Source organism: Gobius niger (assembly GCF_951799975.1).
Source record: "Gobius niger genome assembly, chromosome: 19".
NCBI lineage: Eukaryota > Metazoa > Chordata > Actinopteri > Gobiiformes > Gobiidae > Gobius > Gobius niger.
The window spans coordinates 26,313,676-26,332,526 of record NC_136870.1 but is presented as its reverse complement, the minus strand read 5'-3'; the positions used below and the strand labels follow the sequence as shown (position 1 = coordinate 26,332,526).

The window sequence follows — 18,851 nt, the reverse complement described above, 5'->3', positions numbered from 1 at the left end:
GAGTTAAAAGTTACAAAACTACCAGCGTTGGTTAATTGCCTGGTGGTAAATGAAAGCCATGCAGTGTTAGTATCAGAGCTTACCTGAACATGTTTCCGGGTGTGAAGTTGTTTGAGAGACTGAGCGCTCCGTGAAGGCTGCGCTCACACAGAGCAGAGGGCGGGGCCTTCCTGGCAATACTTTACCATGAAGAGAAGGGCTATTATTTTTTTTATTTAACATATGATAAACATTTCAAGCAGGTCAGGTGTATTCTACCACGTATATCCAATTCTTAAAGTATGTATTACTGCTGTTTGGCACGTACTTGTTACATACCAAACATACATATCTGTATAAACTGATAATAAGCTTTATTTTTGTTTCCAGAGTTTGTTTCTGCCTCCTAAGCCACACCCAGCAGTAGGCAGGTCTGGATATGAGCAAATACTGCTTACAGATCTCTCTTGGTTTAGAATAGTTCAACCATGGGTGAGTCCTACATCATCGCGATCGACCTGGGCACTGCGTTCAGCGGTTATGCCTTTAACCTGACCCCGAGACACAAAGACATCAGCCCCAATGTGAAACGCTGGGGCCTGGAGCAGGGCCTGGACACACCCAAAGCCCCCACCTGTCTCCTGTTCGACCGGCAGCAGAACTTCCAGAGCTTCGGGTACAAGGCCAGGGACACCTACATCAAGATGAAGGCGGCCGAGGCCAAACAGAGCTACTACTTCGAAAACTTCAAAATGTCCCTCTACGGAAAAGTGAGTTTCCCTTTTTACATAATGTGTTTAGTTGACTTTTAATGATTATATCACAAACTCAGGCTGTGTAATTAATTCATTATTAATTATTATTTTATAAAAATGAAAACAAAAATGTATCCCAAATCACAAGCAAGTGTGAAACCATCCATTAAACTTTTTTGATTTTAATTTTAAAAAAAAGTGTGTAAGTCTGGTGCAGCACTTACAATGATGCTGCTCTGTGATTGGCCCAAACCACGGGTGGGTTGGATTAAAACAAATCTGTCCGTGGAAGCAGCACAAAGAGGGATTCTTGTGTGTTTGTCAACTCACAAATAACATGAGAATTCAGCTGCAGGCGAGGTTAGTGCACAGCTTTTGTTTATGCACTATACGCACTTCAACCTGTCGCCCTATAAATGTGAGGTTAATAAACAGGGACACAGTGCAGACAGGTCCTGACCCTCTGTAGTACATCAATACTAAATTGAAGCTAGAGATTCATCTGAGCAGGAATCACCACATGCTGTCATTTCCTCAATCAATCAATCAATCAATCAATCAATCAATCAATCAATCAATCAATCAATCAATCAATCAATCAATCAATGGTTTTGTACGGCCCAATATCACAACAGAAGTTTCCTCACAGCTGCACCGAACATTAAGGGAATCAAACAGAGCAATAAATATGACAATATAAAGTTCAGGCAAACATAAAGTTCAAATAAGCGTCGGCAGCAGGTGGTGACGAGGGCGCAGGCGTCCCACGTCCTTAGACTCTCCAGCACGGCGAGGAAAACCTCAGAAAACCAGGGGGAGAAAAGAGAAACCTCGGAGAGAACCACAGAAGGAGAGATCCACTCCCATGGACGGACGTTTGGAGCCTAGTCTTAAATGTAGGGACTGTGTCTGCTTCTTTACTGTGGGCTGGGCGTTTATTCCCCTAAACCGGAGCTTGGAGCTGAAGCCTCTGCCTCCTACAGTGATTTTGGAGACTCGAGGAATCACTCGTCCCTGATATGGAACGAAACAATACAAAACATTGAATGATCAGACAGAGAGAACAAATGAAACCTTTTTACCGATTTCTTAAGAATATAGTAAAACCAAATACATTATTATTGAGTGTTCTACAATGTAGATAATACAGGGCAGATTGAAAAAGTGATACAAGTTTATTATTGCAAGTATGGTATATATGTATTTATTTATACAGATTTTTTATGTATTTTAAAAGTTTTTACCATAAATTGCACAAGAAATAGGTGTTAAATTGACAGTAATAAACCGTGATAAAACAGCTGGAATTGTTTTCAACTGTAATTTTAATGACAATTTTCCTGCATTTTTAACGATAAAAACTGGCAGCTGTGGTTGCCAGTTTTTTACTGTAAAATTTACAAATTTATTTTTTCTAAAATACAGATTTTTATGTATTTTAAAACTTTTTACCGTAAACTGCACAAGAAATGGGTGTTAAATTGACAGCAGTAAACTGTAATAAAAACAAATGAGACAGTGCTTCACTGTAAATTGAATAACAAGGATCCTGTATTTTTTACAGTAAAAAAATGGCAACCACAGCTGCCAGTTTTTTACCGTTTTACCGTTTTTTACAGTGTGTGGTATTAAAATTGGTATTGGATACTGAGGTTGTTTTTTGAGTGAAGCATGGGCCAGCGGGGCCGGTTGGTCACTTGACTGGACTGGAGGGAGGTGGTGTGGATGTCTGGGTATGTCCATGTGGGTTAGGGTTAGGGTGATCAGGGTTTGGCCTCCGGCTCTGAGCATGTGCTGGGGCGGGGCCGGAATGGGACTCACTTTCGAGACGAGGAACTGAAACTTGTGTATTCATACAAATGCAGGATTGCCATTTCTAATCAGATCTGTGCTGACATTAAAACACACAAGGTTAAATGGAAGATTTATTTAAAACTTTATAAACTGAAAAGTCATTAAAGCATTTTGGCGTATTTTCAAGTATTTAGTGTTTTCTTTCTTCTAAAATATCGGTGCGATCGTGAGTTAGCGCAGAGTTTATCAGCTGGAGTTGTGCTTTTAAACTGTGACGAATGAAAAAAAGGAATGAAATATCAGTTTGCTCAATAGTTTGTCTTTCGTCACCAGCCGAGTAACCAACCACTGCTCCTCAGCAGAACCCCCTCCCCACTGATGCCACAGACAGCGTGTGGAGGGGGCGTGTCGGAAAGGCTCAGAGGTTCTTAAAGAGACAGAGGCCTATTTCAAGACATTCACTACAGCCATTTTGAGAGAGACATTTTATACGCATTGAGTTGCCTTGTGTACGAAATGCGCGGTATAAATAAAGTTGCCTTGTCTTGCCTATACAAGGCAGTTATTCTAATTTACTGCATTTACAGACCAACAGAAGGTTTGTCATCATTGTAGTGTGATATAGACTGGTGCTATGGGACTGACAAAAGCAGAATACCCCCTCTTTAAATGATAATGATGGACTCTCTCATAAAGTAACATGGTGAAGACGCAGGAAATGTTGACACAGTAAAAATACTTTCAGTTGTGGTGGAAAATTCCCTGACAGTTCTAACTGATATTAAAGCACACACCTACAAGAGAATGTGGCTGGACAACTGTCATGCTCATTCCAAAAACTTATGACTTATGACAGAAAAACAGAATGTGTTTACCTGTAATTTACTGTTGGCCAATGTTTAATACAAAAGGTGCAGTCCGATCTGTGTTGTAGGATGTGAAACAGTGTGGCATCGTCTGTTGACTTTTCTTTTTTTTTTTTATTACATTTCATTCATTTGGTGACACAGCCTTGAAATCTTGGCAGTTCATTTCATACAGATGCACTTGAACATTTCACTCTCAGTAGCCCGGCTTGGAATAAAAACAAGGAATCCTGTTTTTCTTGTTGTTGTTCTTGTTGTTCTCGTTGTCATAACACGATGTGTGCTTTAGTATCAGTTGTTCTGCCAGGGAATTTTCCACCAAAACTGAAAGTATGTTTACTGTGTCACATGTATCATTTCATACAGATGCACTTGAACATTTCACTCTCAGTAGCCCGGCTTGGAGTACTTTGGCAACTTTCCATTTTGTTGATGATGCCACTCACTATGAAGATTTTTTTTTTTCAGATTGAACGCTTAAACCTCCAGTACAAAAAAAGAAGGCAAATGTATTTATCCAGCACATTTTATGCACAAGGAAAACTCAATGGGCCAGATCTTGTGACTGGTGCAGGTTTTGCGCTAAAGGCTGCGCCGCTAGGGAGAGGGCGTTATTTAAGAAAAAGAGGCGACTGAGGCTGGTTCATCACAAGCAGCACTCAGAGCTGCTCTTCTATGGAAACCTTCACATTATGTTCCTCTTTACATCGTGCTGCCTTGTTTTCTTCCTTAGAATCAACTCAAATTGAAAACAAAAGTGAAATTGCCTTGAAAAGTCTGTTTGAGCGTCGGTTACGCACGGGTTTACTTTGATGCAGTAGATCAACACACACACCCCTAACACCAAAACAACAACAGTTTTCCATAAATAAACCACACACGCCTCAAGTGCCACCAGGTCTGATCTGAGTTTTAAGGAGACATTTCCATCGTGTGTCAGTCTTTACCTCCTGATGATGCTCCTTGTGGAGCCACAGCTCAGTCCAGTTTTTTTTTTTTTCAATTCAGCCGCTCCAAGAATCCTGCAGCTGTAGCTCAAATGTTCCAATATGCTACAGTTTTCTTGCAGCTGCTGCATAACTCTGTAACTCCTCCACAGCCAATATGACAGTTTCTGATCAATTAAATCCTGTACATTTCGTAACTTTGCTTATTGGAACGGTGTCCAGGCGAGGCTGCTGCCTCTCTGTCCCGCCCGCTCACCTTGGATCTGCAGCAGCGGAGGGACACTTTTATTTCTTTAATCTTTATTAAACATTGCGCTGCATCAGCATGTTACGCGTGTACAGGAGAACCCCCCCTCGCAAACCACCGCCTTCCGCAGGTCTGGGGAAAGCATGGGGAGGGGGCGGCACCACAACATCGCAATTTGAGTCTGTCCCCCCTCCTGTCCTGCCCGCTTTCTGCGCCAGATATGACACTGAAGATTTAAGGAGCTCCACCCGTCTGCGCAGTCGTCTGCTCTACAGCCTGGCCCAATGTGCCTCACAGCAACACAGAAAAACACACAAACACAATAAAAAGCAAAGATCAATCGATACAATTCACAAAAATACAAATATGTATATATTAAAATGGGTTAAAATACAATCAAGTGTCATAGGCAGCAGAGTGTATCACATGATCAGGTGTTGAGTGTTTGTCTATATATTAGGGCTGGGACAAAACATCGGATCAGACTTGGATCGCAATACTTTGTGCTGCAACATCAAGAATCGATACTTTATCAAGTATCGCAATACTTTCAATACTTGTGTTTGGAGGCATTTTTATCACACACTCTTTTGTTTTCCAGAAACCCTTACACAGCACCTTGTTACTGTGTGTGTTAATGCACTTTTCAATCTTAACACTTCAGTAAATGGGTTTCTAAACTTTGGATACATGACTTTTTACACATTTTAAGGTAAATATGTTGCTCATCATAATTACTGGATCGGCCCCAGAGTATCGTGATGCGTAGCAAGCACCTGAGCCGCTGTTCTCCTGCCAGACCTGGCGCTTTATGAAAAACTGAGTGATTATTATGAGATGACGCTCGTGTTTCCTGATCATTTATTCAGCTTCAGCCTCTTCACTCCGACCATCGCAAACAAACATCTCTGCGCTTTTATCTTTATATTTCCCACAAATGCAGAGCAAATTGAGTGAAAGGAGAAAGGAAGCAAACATTTACCTGTCAAATGAATTAGGGATGCACCGATACCACTTTTTCTAAAACCGATACGAGTACTTTGATTTAAGTACTTGCTGATACCGAATACCGATACGAGTACAAGGCATTTTTCACAAACATTATTACTTTTTTCACAGCAGATTGGTTTGTAATTAGTTAATTTACTCATGTACATTTCCTTAAGTAAAGTCGGCGACACATTTAAGAGCAGTTATATTAGAATTGTGCTGATGCCATTTATTTATTTATTTTATTTTCATTCAATATAATTTTTATTTTTATTTTTGTTGCTCTGTCCATCATAGACAGAAAAGCTCATGTCCAAAAGCTCCCCAAAGCCAGTGTTTTATTCATTTATGTAAGGGATAATGTATAGAACGCTGGTCATTATCGGGAAAATAAGCACTGACAGGGCCCTGAAGGACCAGCGTTCTATACATTATCCCGCTTATTATTCGGCCATTTGCCAACTGAACACACACAACATAAACTTCGTACGCTTTTATGAAGGCCGAAAGGTTTATTTAATGACTTCCGTGACAAATAGTTCCCAAAAGTTTGCACGTTGCTCGGCAATGTTTGGCTAGGCTAGAAGCAGCTAGGCTAGCAGCTAGCCTTAGTTGAAGGCGCAGTTGGAGGAATGGTGGTGAATCTCTGGGTAAGTTGAAAGTCAGACTCACGCTAACTTCACGAGCGATTCCCCGACGTCTTTCTCAGTGACGGGACAGATAGTGTCGCTGCTACGTACACGAGGAGTGATGTGAAAGCACCAACTCCGTTGCCATTGGCAGCGTCATTATTTTTTTCAGAGGTCCTTTATCAGAAAATAATGACCAGTAGAAAGTTGGAAAATCCCATTCAAATCAACGGAGCTTCTACTAACGTTGTGAAGAGCCGTATAATCAATATTTTTATTTAGCAATAGTATTGAGATGTTACTTAAATGGTCTCTTTTCGTCTTTACTTCAGCTCCTGTAGATTTTCTCGTGTGTTTGTAGTAACTTAGCGAGTAGCTACAGCGTTTTCATTGTTCTGCTGCAGCTCATTTTCCCTCAATATAAACATGCTGTATGTCTTTAATTTGGATTTTTTAGTCGCTGGGTTAGTTTTTCAGATGAATAAACCCCTGGGCTTAAAACGGCGTCAGAATGGCCAAAACTGTTAGCTCGAGTTAGCAATGTTAGCCTGTCTGTTGTAAACACTGCAGACGCTGCAGCACGAACAACATTTAGCTCTGGTTAAATCCAGCTCAGACTCTGGTTTAGAGAGCGCAGTCTGTAATAAAGTCAGCTCTATGTGGATTATTGTATTTACACTAAACAATTCTCCAGTTTGTTGCTTCTTCTCTCCTCAGCTGAGAGCTGCGCCTCGTAGCTGCGCCTCGTAGCTGCGCCTCGTAGCTGCGCCTTGTAGGTCAAATGGTTTCGGTTTCTGGTATCGGGACCTCATGAATGAGTACGAGTATGAGTACATGCATGTGGTATCGGCCCGATACCCGATACTGGTATCGGTGCATCCCTAAAATGAATTGTTCTGATATTATTGGGCTAAGTTAGAGTCCAGACAGCAGGTTTATCGCGCGTGTCAGATCTGCCAGTCCGTCCAACGATCAGCCTCTTGTCTTCGTAGTTTATCCGTTTTTCACCAGTTTACAGAGCCATGTTTACATTTCAGCCGCTCTGAGGTGACGGTAGCGGAGCCGCATGAACACAGCGGAGCGAATGGAGCGACGTGGCGCGGATAATGCCAAAAAAACATAATTTTTTTATGGAAAAAAAGACGCGGGTCAGATTTAATTGTTTGTCCTCGGGCCCAGTCTAAACTTTAAGTAAGTGCTCCTGCTCATGTGCATATGGAGCTGTATCTCGTCACCCACACACTCCGCGCTCACGTAGGCCTGATGTGACTGCTGCACCTCACCTGCTCAGGGCGGCTGCTTTTTCATTTTATTTTCACCTGTGGCTGGTCTTTTTTGAGACTTTTGTTGTGAGACACTTGTTCTGGTTTATTATTAGTTCCTTTTCTGGTTAAATTTCGTTTACTTAAAGTAATTTTTTTTCCGTGGTGATGACGGTGAGGAACTCAGACCCGCGGTGTGCGTCACGTGACTGTGGTATGGCGGTAATCCGATTACCGCCCCAGGCCTAGTCATAACCGAGGCCAAGGAGGCCCGAGGCCTGTTTTTCTTGTTGTCATAACACGATGTGCGCTTTAGTATCAGTTGCTCTGCCAGGGAATTTTCCACCATAACTTAAAGTATTTTTACTGTGTCACATGTATCATTTCATACAGATGCACTTGAACGTTTCACTCCAGTATCCCGGCTTGGAGTACTTTGGCAACTTTCCATTTTGTTGATAATGTCTGAAGACGTTTTTCCAGACACGATTATATGCAAAAAGCTTCCAGATCAGAGAAACATGCACAGCTGGTATTCATGATCTAGGTGAAATAATATTTGTCATTTTGTTTTACTTTACTTTATTTTATATCAGGACTAATCACCAGCGTTTAGAACGTTACTTTTAAAAAGTAATTAGTTATACTGTTACTGTTACTCACTACTTGTTTCAAAAAGTAACTGAGTTAGTAACTGAATTACTCTATAATAAAAGTTACTCATTACCAGGGAAAGTAACTATTTGCGTTACTGTAAAAAAAAAAGTTCCTATATGTCAAAGATATTTTTTTGCAGTTTTCACAAGTCAGTGTAAATGAGCAGAACAGACAGGTGTTTGTATGTACGATCATGTTAAACATGAAACTGAACCGAATGGAATATGATATATTTGATTATTATTAATTATTATTACTTAATCTTTTTATTAAAGTAGGAATACGGTCCTATTCAAAGAGAATGTGTAGGAACAGGAGTAAAAGAAACATGTTTCAACCTCTCTGTCACCACTATTGCCACACGCTGGAGAACTCCACTGTTACATATTTGTCCTGATTTTCTGCGCATTTGTAAAAAAAAAAAAACTTGCCTTTCCCGCATTTCTTATGGTCCCTGAATGCAGGGCTGTCAAACATACGGCCCGCCGGAGATGATTTAATTCGGCCCCTGCTCTGTAGAGCATAAATTCCAGAGTATGTAAAAAAAAAGTAAGTCTCAAGCCCATTCCTGCAATAACAGAAAGCTGCAGACCCGGAGCCGAGACATCATCAACCTTTATTGCAGACAAAAACAAACAAAAACAAAACAAAAACAAACACACAACAACATTTAGAGCAGACAACTGTACCAGTGTGGCCACAGTTCAGACTGGTAGCCCGTGGCACTGACTTTGATGTTTGTCAAGCTCATAATAATCATATTGACACAGTTGTTGAGCCGACAAATAAATCTGTACATTAAATTTCTCAAACAGCATGAAAAGTTCTGATGCCAGCAGAAACAAATAAGTGGCTGGCACTCTCCCATCCAGGTCTTTTCAGCAAAATTCTTAGACAGACGTTATATGCCACGTTGAGTTTTCGTATGCTCGAACTTTTCCAGTTTGACCACAGGTGTGCCGTATAAAGTGGGGTACAATAGGCATTAAACAGTGTCCTTTTGATGCGGCACTGTCGAAGCACGTCATCATCATCTGCCAAATCATCAGAGATAAAATGTCCCAAATATTTGTATTTGCTGCACAAGGTCAGATTATTCCCGCACAAATTAAATGGAGAAAAGTTCAAAACCTTATATCGTCTCTTGTTCTGCAAATCATTATGACACTCTTGTTTGCATTATATTTGATGTCATAGTCCACACCATATTTGGAACACACGTTTAAAAGTTCCTGCATCCCAGCACTGCTTGGACTAAAAACAACAACATCATCGGCGTACATGAGATGATTTACAAGAGTAGACCCGATCATACAGCCGGTCCTGCACACATTTAACAGCTGTGACAGTTCATCCATATACAAACTGAACAGTGCAGGAGAGAGGATTCCACCTGGTCTCACTCCATTGGAAACACCAAATGGAGCCGACACACTACTGCCCCATCTCACCTGCATCACCTGGTGGGCGTACCAGTAGGCTAAGATTCTCAATATATACTTATATAATAGGTATTCCTCGCTGACGCAGTTTGATAAATAACTTTACATGGTTCACACGGTCAAATGCCTTGGATGCATCAATGAAGCATGTGAGCATAGAGGAGTTTTTACTCTTATACTTACTTATACTTTCAGATCCACGACAGTACTATTTGTTAATAATTTATGTTTTACAATTGTTAAATTGAAAGCTGGAGGAGGTGTGTGTGGATCGGGAAGTCTGGGCATCTCTGCTGAGACTGCTGAGACTGCTGTCCCCGCGACCCGGCCTCGGATAAAGAGGAAGAAAATGGATGGATGGATGGACAATTGTTAGGTTTAGTTTAAAATTGTTAGGATTAGGGGTGGGTTAAGATTCGGCGTTTGACACCTGTCACCACCACGCACTCTTCCAAAACATTAAAGATGGCGGCATGGCGACTGATACACTGTTTTCTTCTGCTCTTTTGTCTCTTTTAAATCATTTGGAAAATATTAAATCCCTAAAACCGGAGCGAGAAACAGCGTTGGAATAAATAAGGACAGTTTTGGAAAGGCTTCCTGCCACTTGTTGCTGCGAAGTGTCTAGCGTTGCTCTGATTGGTTGATGCCGTCTGTCAATCACGGCCTACTCACTGCTGATTGTGTAGTTATTCATTTAGACTCGCCACAGCCGCTGTTGGAGACAACGTCCACCCAACATCCGTGCTTCGCACGTTGTGCCTGTACCGTGCACTCACACTCACGCTCAAGCTCACACTCACGCTCACGCTCACGCTCACGCTCACGCTCAAGCTCACGCTCACGCTCACACTCGGGGGGAAGAAACAGGTATCATGCATATCACTCTGTTTTTGGACTTCATTAGTAGTATTGACAAAATTATATATATTTAAAATTTTAAAAAAGCTTATAGGCCTGTGTAGACCTTACAATCATTAGATGATAACATGTAAATTCTTATTTATGCATATAATATTTTCTGTTTCTATTTTGAAAAAGTGTTTTAATTTAATTAAAGATTGTTTTAAATATTGGGCTTCAGCTTCAGAGCTCCAGGATCATTCGGGCTCAAACCCCTCCACCACGTTAAGGTGCCGGTAGGAGGGGTATGGAAAATGTGAAGAAAAAAATGTTTTGGGAAAATAACCTTATCATAGTGAATCCTCAACCATGTTAAAGCATAAAGAACTCCAATGAAAGCTGTCTGAGAGATGTACGTTAATGTTAATTTTCCTCCCATGATGGAACCTCCAGAACATCATCTTCTGTCTGAGACATTCACTGAGCACGTCATCTGTTGGAGCTTGTTCCTGGTGTACTTATGGATCCCCCAAAGAATAGAACTCAGTTCAATGGCTAAAGTACTATATTGCAAAAAGAAACCTGAAAAAGGCTTTGGTTTGAGCGTCCAAATGTTCCTGGGATCCTTCCCCCACGACTCGGAAACGGACAAGTGGAAGAAAATGGATGGATGGATGATGATGTTTAGTATATCTTTAATCATGGTCTCTTTTGTAGCGCTCCACAAAAGACTCGTCCATTGAAGCTTTGAACGGCAGCTCCATGAAGGCTCTGACGGTGTTCACCGAGGCTCTGCGCTTCCTGAAAGACGACGCCCTGAAAACCATCAGCACGAACAGTAACAACCGCCAGTTCCTGCCCTCGGACTTCACCTGGGTCCTGACCGTGCCCGCCATCTGGGACGACAGCGCCAAGCAGTTCATGAGAGAGGCCGCCACAAAGGTCAGGTCTGCCCCCGATGGACACAGAGGGTAGAGTTTATCTTATCTTAGTAATGTTGATGAGAGAAGCCAGGCAGGTCAGGTCTGCCCTCTGCTGGACAGAGACAGTAGAGTTTTATCTTATCTTAGTAATGTTGATGAGAGAAGCCACACAGGTCAGGTCTGCCCCCGATGGACACAGAGGGTAGAGTTTATCTTCTCTTAGTAATGTTGATGAGAGAAGCCAGGCAGGTCAGGTCTGCCCTCTGCTGGACAGAGACAGTAGAGTTTATCTAATCCAGGTGAGCTCAGTCTTTTTCAAGTGGCCATTGACTTTTAACAATTACATTTAGGCTATTAATTATAATCATAATCAGCACTTAAACATTATTAAAATCATCATGGTTCACCTAAAGCATCCAGATTAATATTTGGTGGCATTATACCAAACCGAAATAACAGGAAGCAGTAAACAGAGATCCTAGGCTTTCTCCCAATCTATGCTGCCATCTTCTGGGGACAGTCGGTATTACATTGTCCACTTTCACATTATAGCCTCTGCTGTCTACTACTTATCCAAGATACAAAATATGAACAAATAAAAACTATATGCCCACTCACAGTGTGCGGCACTGGTCAAACTTTAAAGGGAAACACTGACTTAAAAATGTCAAACCATGAACTTTCTTGCAAACAAAGAGGTAACTGTGTTTCAGGCGGGGATCGTGTCCAAGGGCAGTGAGGAGAAACTGGTGATCGCCCTGGAGCCGGAGGCGGCCTCCATCTGGTGCAAAAAGCTCCCAGCGGAGGGTTTTCTGTCCGAGAACCACAACAGGACGGCTCTGCAGCAAACCCCGGGGACTCAGTACATCGTGGTGGACTGTGGAGGTGAGATCAGGTCTAAGCTTAGTACTTGTGTCACTAGAACAACTTTCAGAGTTAATTTGGTCAGACACTAGGATGAGAGATGTTGAAATGGACGGTCCTGACAGGTCCATCAGACTGGCCAACGCACACCGGTGACATTTCTGATGATGGCCTGAAGGTGAAGGTAAAGATTTCAACATCTCTTATCCTGTGTCTGACCAAATGAACTCTGAAAGTTACATGAGATCAGGTCTATGGAGGATTGAAAGTGCCACAATTAAATACACCATTAAATAATTAAATAAATGTGTCACTAATTAATTAAATGTTTCATTCATTAAATCTGGAATTAAATAAATAAATGCACCATTAGATAATTTATTAAATGTTTAATTAATTAATTAATTAAATATGGAATTAAATAAATCGATGTATTATCAAATGTGTCATTAATTGATTAAATTGCCAATGATTCTGTGTTAAAAAAAAGAAAAATATATATATATATGTATTTATATATATAATTTATCTATTTAATTCATTATTTCATGGTCCTGTGTTGCAGTGTTACATGAATTAATTTTATCTGTCAAACTCGGCCATCAAAGTTTGATGGGCTGGTCCTAACACCTGATTGGTTACCCTGCTCATCAAGTCAAGACACATCAATTCCAGAATAATGGATTGATGCAGAGCGAGTGTCTCGTGAACATAGCCTAAGCCTATACAGGTGGCCTGATTCACCCCTACATTGGTTTGAATACTCAAACCTTGATCATGGTTTTACACCAAGCGTCAAGTTTACATTGAAAATATATGGGGGATGTTTCAATCAGGAGCTTCGCCTACAGTGACGTTGGAGCTGAGCCACGTAAACTGTAACTAATGTGTAGTTACAGGAGAGCTTGGGCTGTAAACTGAAGTGAGACACTATTGCCTGTAACAAGCAGAAACAAGAGTGAAGTCTCCAGAAATAATCACACTATCAAAGTGTGTGCACACCATAAGTACATGTGATCTGATGATGCAGTGGTTAGCGCTTTTGCTTCACAGCCAGAAGGTCCCGGGTTCAACTCAGACGGAGCCTTTCTGTGCAGATGTGCATGTTTTTCCTCCTGGTTCCCCAACAACTACAAACAATAGGTCACGCATCAGCACAGAAAGGCTCCGTCTGACTTAGGAATGATGATTAAGCGCGATCATTTTTGGACACTTGTTCTTATTTTTGTTTCTGCTTGTTGCATATAATTACATGTTTAAATACTTTCAATATAAAAAAAAGAAAGAACAATCAATAAAAATGCCTGGGGTCATGTCTTCACTTCAGTAATACTGTCCTGCAACATTAAAATGTAACACAAAACCACATTCCCTTTGCCACAACTCTCTGACAGCTCAACACCATTAATTGTTCTGTTTCATTCATACTGTATTGGTTTGGCGGTTTTGTTTTGATTGTATGATGTCACTATTCAATGGAATAATTTTCTCCATGAAAAAATCCAAACAGACAGAAGTGAGAGCTTTTATTTTTCAACTAAAATAGGAACTGTGACTGTTTTGCTGCAGGCGGCACCATCGACATCACGGTTCATGAAGTCCTGAGGAGCGGTGCTCTGAAGGAGCTGCACAAAGCGTCCGGGAACGACATGGGAGGTCAGATCGTGGACCGGAAGTTCAAAGAGTTCCTCAGAGAAATCTTCTGCAACGGTATCTGGGATGAGTTTGAGGCCAACCATCCAGGAGACGTCCAGAAGCTCATGTACAACTTCACCTTCATGAAGCAGGTGGACCAGGAGGCCAGCTTCTCCTGTCCGTACAATCTGGTGAAGGCAGCCGAGAAAAAGAAACCGATCGATAAGTTCTTTGTTCAGGTCAAAGGCGTGTCCTGGAGTGACGGATCGGTCCAAATCTCTCAGGAGAAAATGAGGTCTTTCTTTGAGGAGAGTTTGAGCGGGATCACTGCCAGCCTCAGGGAAATCCTCAAGACAAAGCTAGAAATCAAATATATTCTCTTGGTGGGAGGCTACGCTTTGAGCAAAGTTCTCCGTGATCACATCGAAAGCCAGTTTGGGTCCCGGTACGAGGTGCTGTGCCCACACCTGCCACAGGAGGCGGTCATGAAGGGGGCGGTGATGTTCGGGAAGGACAGGGCCGTCATTACGTCACGTAAAAGTGGATTTACTTACGGCTACAGCTGCTGTGAGAGGTTTGACGCCTCCAAACACAGAGAAGACAAGAAGTTCGTCACCTCTGAGGGCAACTGGTGCACAGACCTCTTCAGTAAGATGGTGGAGATCGATCAGGACGTGGCCTTTGATGAAACCAAAGAGTACACCTTCAGCCCGGTAGAGCCGAACCAGATAGCGATGAGACTCCGATTTTTCCGCACCGAGCGAGAGAACCTGGCGTACATCGACGACTGGGGCGCGCAGCAGGTCGGGCAGTTCGTGGTGGACATGCCCGACACCACCGGAGGCTTGAAGCGCCAGATCAAAATGGAGGTCGTCTTTGGTGACACGGAGATCACCGCGAAAGCCACAGACCTGCTCTCAAAATCTGAGGGAAAGGTCACCTTAGACTTCACCTCCAACAGAGACATAAGAGACAACATGTTCAAAAGTTGAAGTTTAGGTGGAAATATGTAGGCTAAGTCTCAATAGGGAACAGGGGTCATATCATGTGCTTAGGGACAAATATTAATTCACTCGGTGATGGAAAGCTACAGTAGCCACAGCTGCCCTGTGGTAGATTTTGTTTTTGCAGTTACTTAAAGCACTTAACTGTTTTCCTGCATTGTTTTTTGTTGTATTATTTTATTTCATTATGTACAAAAATGGAAAATCAACCTTTGTTAAACTAATGAAAAAGTAAAAAGATTTAACCCCTTAACTCCCACCTGAACCGAGCACATTTTCTCCAGTTTGGCTTTACCCCAGTCCAAAAGCTTCTGGAAAAAAGCTGTGAAAATAGAGACAGAACTGAGACGAAAACAATGATGGAAATGTGACAAAAAAGTGAGAAAACATTGACAAAAAAGTGACGAAAAATGGATGAAAAAGTGGCAAAAATGTCACAAAAATGTCACAAGAAATTGACAAAAAATTGATGAAAAAATGACAAAAACATGTCAAAAAAGTTACAAAAATGAGTTGAATACCCAACAAAAAAATGATGGAAAAAAAATCTGATGACGTGAGGAAAAAGATCCTCTCAGTTCAGGCGGGAGTTAAGAGGTTTACCACTGTACTTCTGCTTTCTCCCATTGAGCTGTTTGTGTAATGAATCATTTAATCACTGATGTAACTGATGACGATTTTGCCTTTGACAAAAAATATCCAAATAAACAATTGAAACCACACTGACCAAATGTTTTAAATAAAATCACTTTGCTATAGAATCTTTGGAAGGAAATAAAATGCACATTGAGAGAAAACATGATCCAGAAAAGCTTTGCCCATAATCCACTAATTCCAGTTGAATTTTGGTAAAACAAAAACAAAAAAACTCAATGCATGCTCATGTAGAGAAAACAAAAACAAATAGAGAACAGAAATCCTACATAGGGTCCTACAAAAACACTAAAATAATAAAATAGGCTGTCTTATACTCTTTCATGCCCCAAGCTCAAGTTCCTAGAACTGCACTTTTCTGGACTGAGATGTCTGATGTATTTCCTGGGATCTGCTGGAGCCACTCCTCCAGTTTGGGGGTCACTGCCCCGATTGCCCCAACGACCACGGGCACTGCTGATGCCTTCACCCTCCAGACCTCCTCCAGCTCTTCTCTGAGCCCCTGGTTTTATACATACATACATATATACGTGCCCCAAGGCTGCTGAGTCACAACAACAGCAAAAACTAAAAAATAGCGATAACAGGGTATGGAATATCGATATATAATCATAATCATAATCCACTTTATTTGTATTGCACTTTACATCTTAAAGTGCTACAGATAAAAACACAGAACATAAGCAAAAACACAGAAAAAATATATTAAGAAAATGCATTGTAAAATAATTAAGTCTTTAAATAGACTGTATAGCGCCCGAAGTTTCTTCAGCCAGCGATGTGGTTTTCTAGATTAAGCAAAATGCATAGTTCTTTCAGCTGCTCATCTACTGCTGCCATTGCTAACATTAATGAGATTAATAAGACTTGAATCATAAATTATGATAATGCTGAGTATGTTAAATCAGGCTGATTATTTATTGATTGAAGAAGTCGTGATACACGGCCACTGGGTGGAGCTGTTTCTTGGATAATGACCCCTTGACAGTGAATAGTAATTGATAAAGTAGCTTATATTTCTTCCATACAAAACAAATGTATAAACTTTAGATCGTCTTCTGACAGTGAATTGATGTCTTATCGCACTGTTTTTTTGTTTGTTTAACTATTACTATGCACAAGTGTATCCTCCATCATGAATCATTCTGTATCTGTTTCTGGAAACCCTCAGAGCCCAGGAATGAGAGCTTTTGCCAAACTCACTGTCTGCTTTCCCCGTGTCAGTGACTGCTATAAAAACACTTCTACAATAATAGTTGGAAGTTACTACGCTCTTCCACAGGCACACAGACCAGACAGGTACACATCAAGCTCAGGTAAGAACATATCACACTCTGGGAAAACCATGGCCTGTTCCTTTAAATGTCATGATGAATCCACGAAACTACGTGAGAAACTCATCAAGTGGCCTCAAAACTTCATCTTATACTACAGCTCACATCTTACCTCGCCATATTTTGGTATTGTGCCTGGCTTCCCTATTCATTTGCATGGGGGACAGAACGCTCATTTTAAACAGGTCCTGGAGCCGTTGGTTAAAGGGGGGGTATTATGCAAAATCGACTTTTTCAAGCTTGCCATCATGTTATTATGTCATTCCCTCATTAAAAATATGCCTGAAGTGTTGCCTTGGCACATTCACGTATTTCTGAGTAATCTGTAAAAACTCTGATGGCGGCCATTTTAGGGATAGGTTTGCCTGAGTCCTCCTAGGAACGCCCCCACCTCCTGGAGACGCCTCCGAGCTTTCGTCACCAGCCGAGTAACCAACCACTGCCCCTCAGCAGAACCCCCTCCCCACTGATGCCACAGACAGCGTGTGGAGGGGGCGTGTCTAAAGGGTCAGAGGTTCTTAAAGAGACAGAGGCCTATTTCAAGACATTCACTACAGCCATTTTGAGAGAGACATTTTATACAAGGCAGTTATTCTAATGTACTGCATTTACAGACCAACAGAAGGTTTGGTCATCATTGTAGTGTGATATAGACTGGTGCTATGTGACTGAAAAAAGCAGAATACCCGCTCTTTAACAAAATGTATGCATTTGTAGGAACAGGCTTGGGTTTCTATGGTTAAAAACATCTGGATTGTTCATAATTTGCGATATTTTAATGGCTAACGCTAACGGCTATAGGAACAATGCACTGAGCAGTAATGGACTCACGGACTAGACTGGCTGAGTGTCCCCGGACATCAGGACCGAACGCCGCCTCTCCTTTTTATTTCTATGATAAAGATGTATGAACCGCGCACATGACCAGTGTGGGCGCATGAGATCCAGGATGTGTATATAGTGTATGTGTTGCTTGCTTTCATGACAAGTTCAAATGTACAATTTTATTTCATTATGTACAAAAAAAGACAATATCTGAAACGATATTCAACTGTTTTAAAACTAATGAAAATGGGAAAGGATTCATACTTCTGCTTTCTCCTGTTGAATAGTGATTTATATATTTATCCTTTTGTGACTGACGACTGTCTCCTTTTTTCTTCTTTCCATTAATAACCTCATTAAATATATTTTAAATTCAATAAATCTGAGAAGAATTTATACCTGGTAGAATTTATACCTGTCTAAAATGGGGGCTGACTTGTTGATGTAGTTCTCAGAGTGAACACCAGAGGTCGCCTTTGTCTCACTATTACACCTGATTCACCTCGAGCTGCATGTTTCCTCTTGTTTGGCAAAAACTAAAGCTCCAAACTGATTTTTCATTCAGATTTTGTTCACTCTTAATCAAACCTTTATGTCATTGTTTTAAAGGACCTTCATTTGCCAAATAAAGAGTGTTTTACGGTCAGCTGTAAGTTCTCTTTTCAAGACAGAAAACATTTGGTTAAATAGAAACTTAACTGGAAACAACAAGCAGATTAAACTCAAAGTATACTGTATGTATAAGTCGAGCCGTGCCCTTATTTTTCCATGAAATATTGATTTAACAAACACAATGCTTAAAATTAATCTAGTGACTTTTAGTGCTCTTTAATGCCCAGTAGAAATCCTGTATTATGTGGGTCCGTGTACTTTTGCGTTCATTGTATTTTCGATTTGAAAAGCAATATGCAAAATCAAAAATTTAGTTTCTACATATTGTTTACCGTTGCAATATAGAAAATACTGACTATTTTGTTTTTTCATTTGTCTATTCACCTTAATCCGGGGGCTCGCGTGGGCGCCACCAGTCACTACACGAAAACAAAGCTGTTTTCAGGCCGCACAGAGAAACCGTGCAGTGTTGACTTGTCGGTGCAAATGAACATAAGACATTTTACACAAATCACTCGACTAAACATCAGATTTGACCGGAGAATATTTTCTCTCATTCTCCGTTTAAATGAACGGGCTTCGCGCTCGA

General features: G+C 41.1%; 2 protein-coding genes across 2 annotated transcripts in view; one reads left to right on the top strand and one right to left on the bottom strand.

The window, feature by feature from the left end:
* The window catches only part of LOC306978378 (NACHT, LRR and PYD domains-containing protein 3-like), a gene marked incomplete at its 3' end in the record, with an annotated part of 44,792 nt that extends 44,674 nt beyond the window's left edge, over positions 1-118 (bottom strand). Inside the window, exon 1 of the mRNA XM_079576901.1 lies at positions 84-118. Within this exon, the coding sequence (XP_079433027.1) occupies positions 84-91 (8 nt within the window). The 5' untranslated portion in view covers positions 92-118. The remainder of the gene's footprint in view (positions 1-83) is intronic.
* Positions 119-466: 348 nt separating this feature from the next.
* On the top strand, positions 467-14,997 carry LOC306978563 (heat shock 70 kDa protein 12A-like). Its single transcript, XM_079577191.1, has 4 exons — positions 467-749; positions 11,129-11,353; positions 12,048-12,219; positions 13,768-14,997. Exons 1-4 carry the CDS (start codon positions 468-470, stop codon positions 14,823-14,825), a joined length of 1,737 nt encoding a protein of 578 aa, XP_079433317.1. The 5' UTR covers position 467; the 3' UTR covers positions 14,826-14,997.
* Positions 14,998-18,851: the final 3,854 nt, after the last annotated feature.

What these genes read in the sequence shown, in the direction of transcription:
- LOC306978563 (XM_079577191.1), top strand. Translation starts at nt 468, where the DNA reads ATGGGTGAGTCCTACATCATCGCGATCGACCTGGGCACTGCGTTCAGC. An exon ending in TGAGAGAGGCCGCCACAAAG is followed by an intron (nt 11,354 to 12,047) that starts GTCAGGTCTGCC and finishes ACTGTGTTTCAG; the next exon opens with GCGGGGATCGTGTCCAAGGG. An exon ending in CATCGTGGTGGACTGTGGAG is followed by an intron (nt 12,220 to 13,767) that starts GTGAGATCAGGT and finishes GTTTTGCTGCAG; the next exon opens with GCGGCACCATCGACATCACG.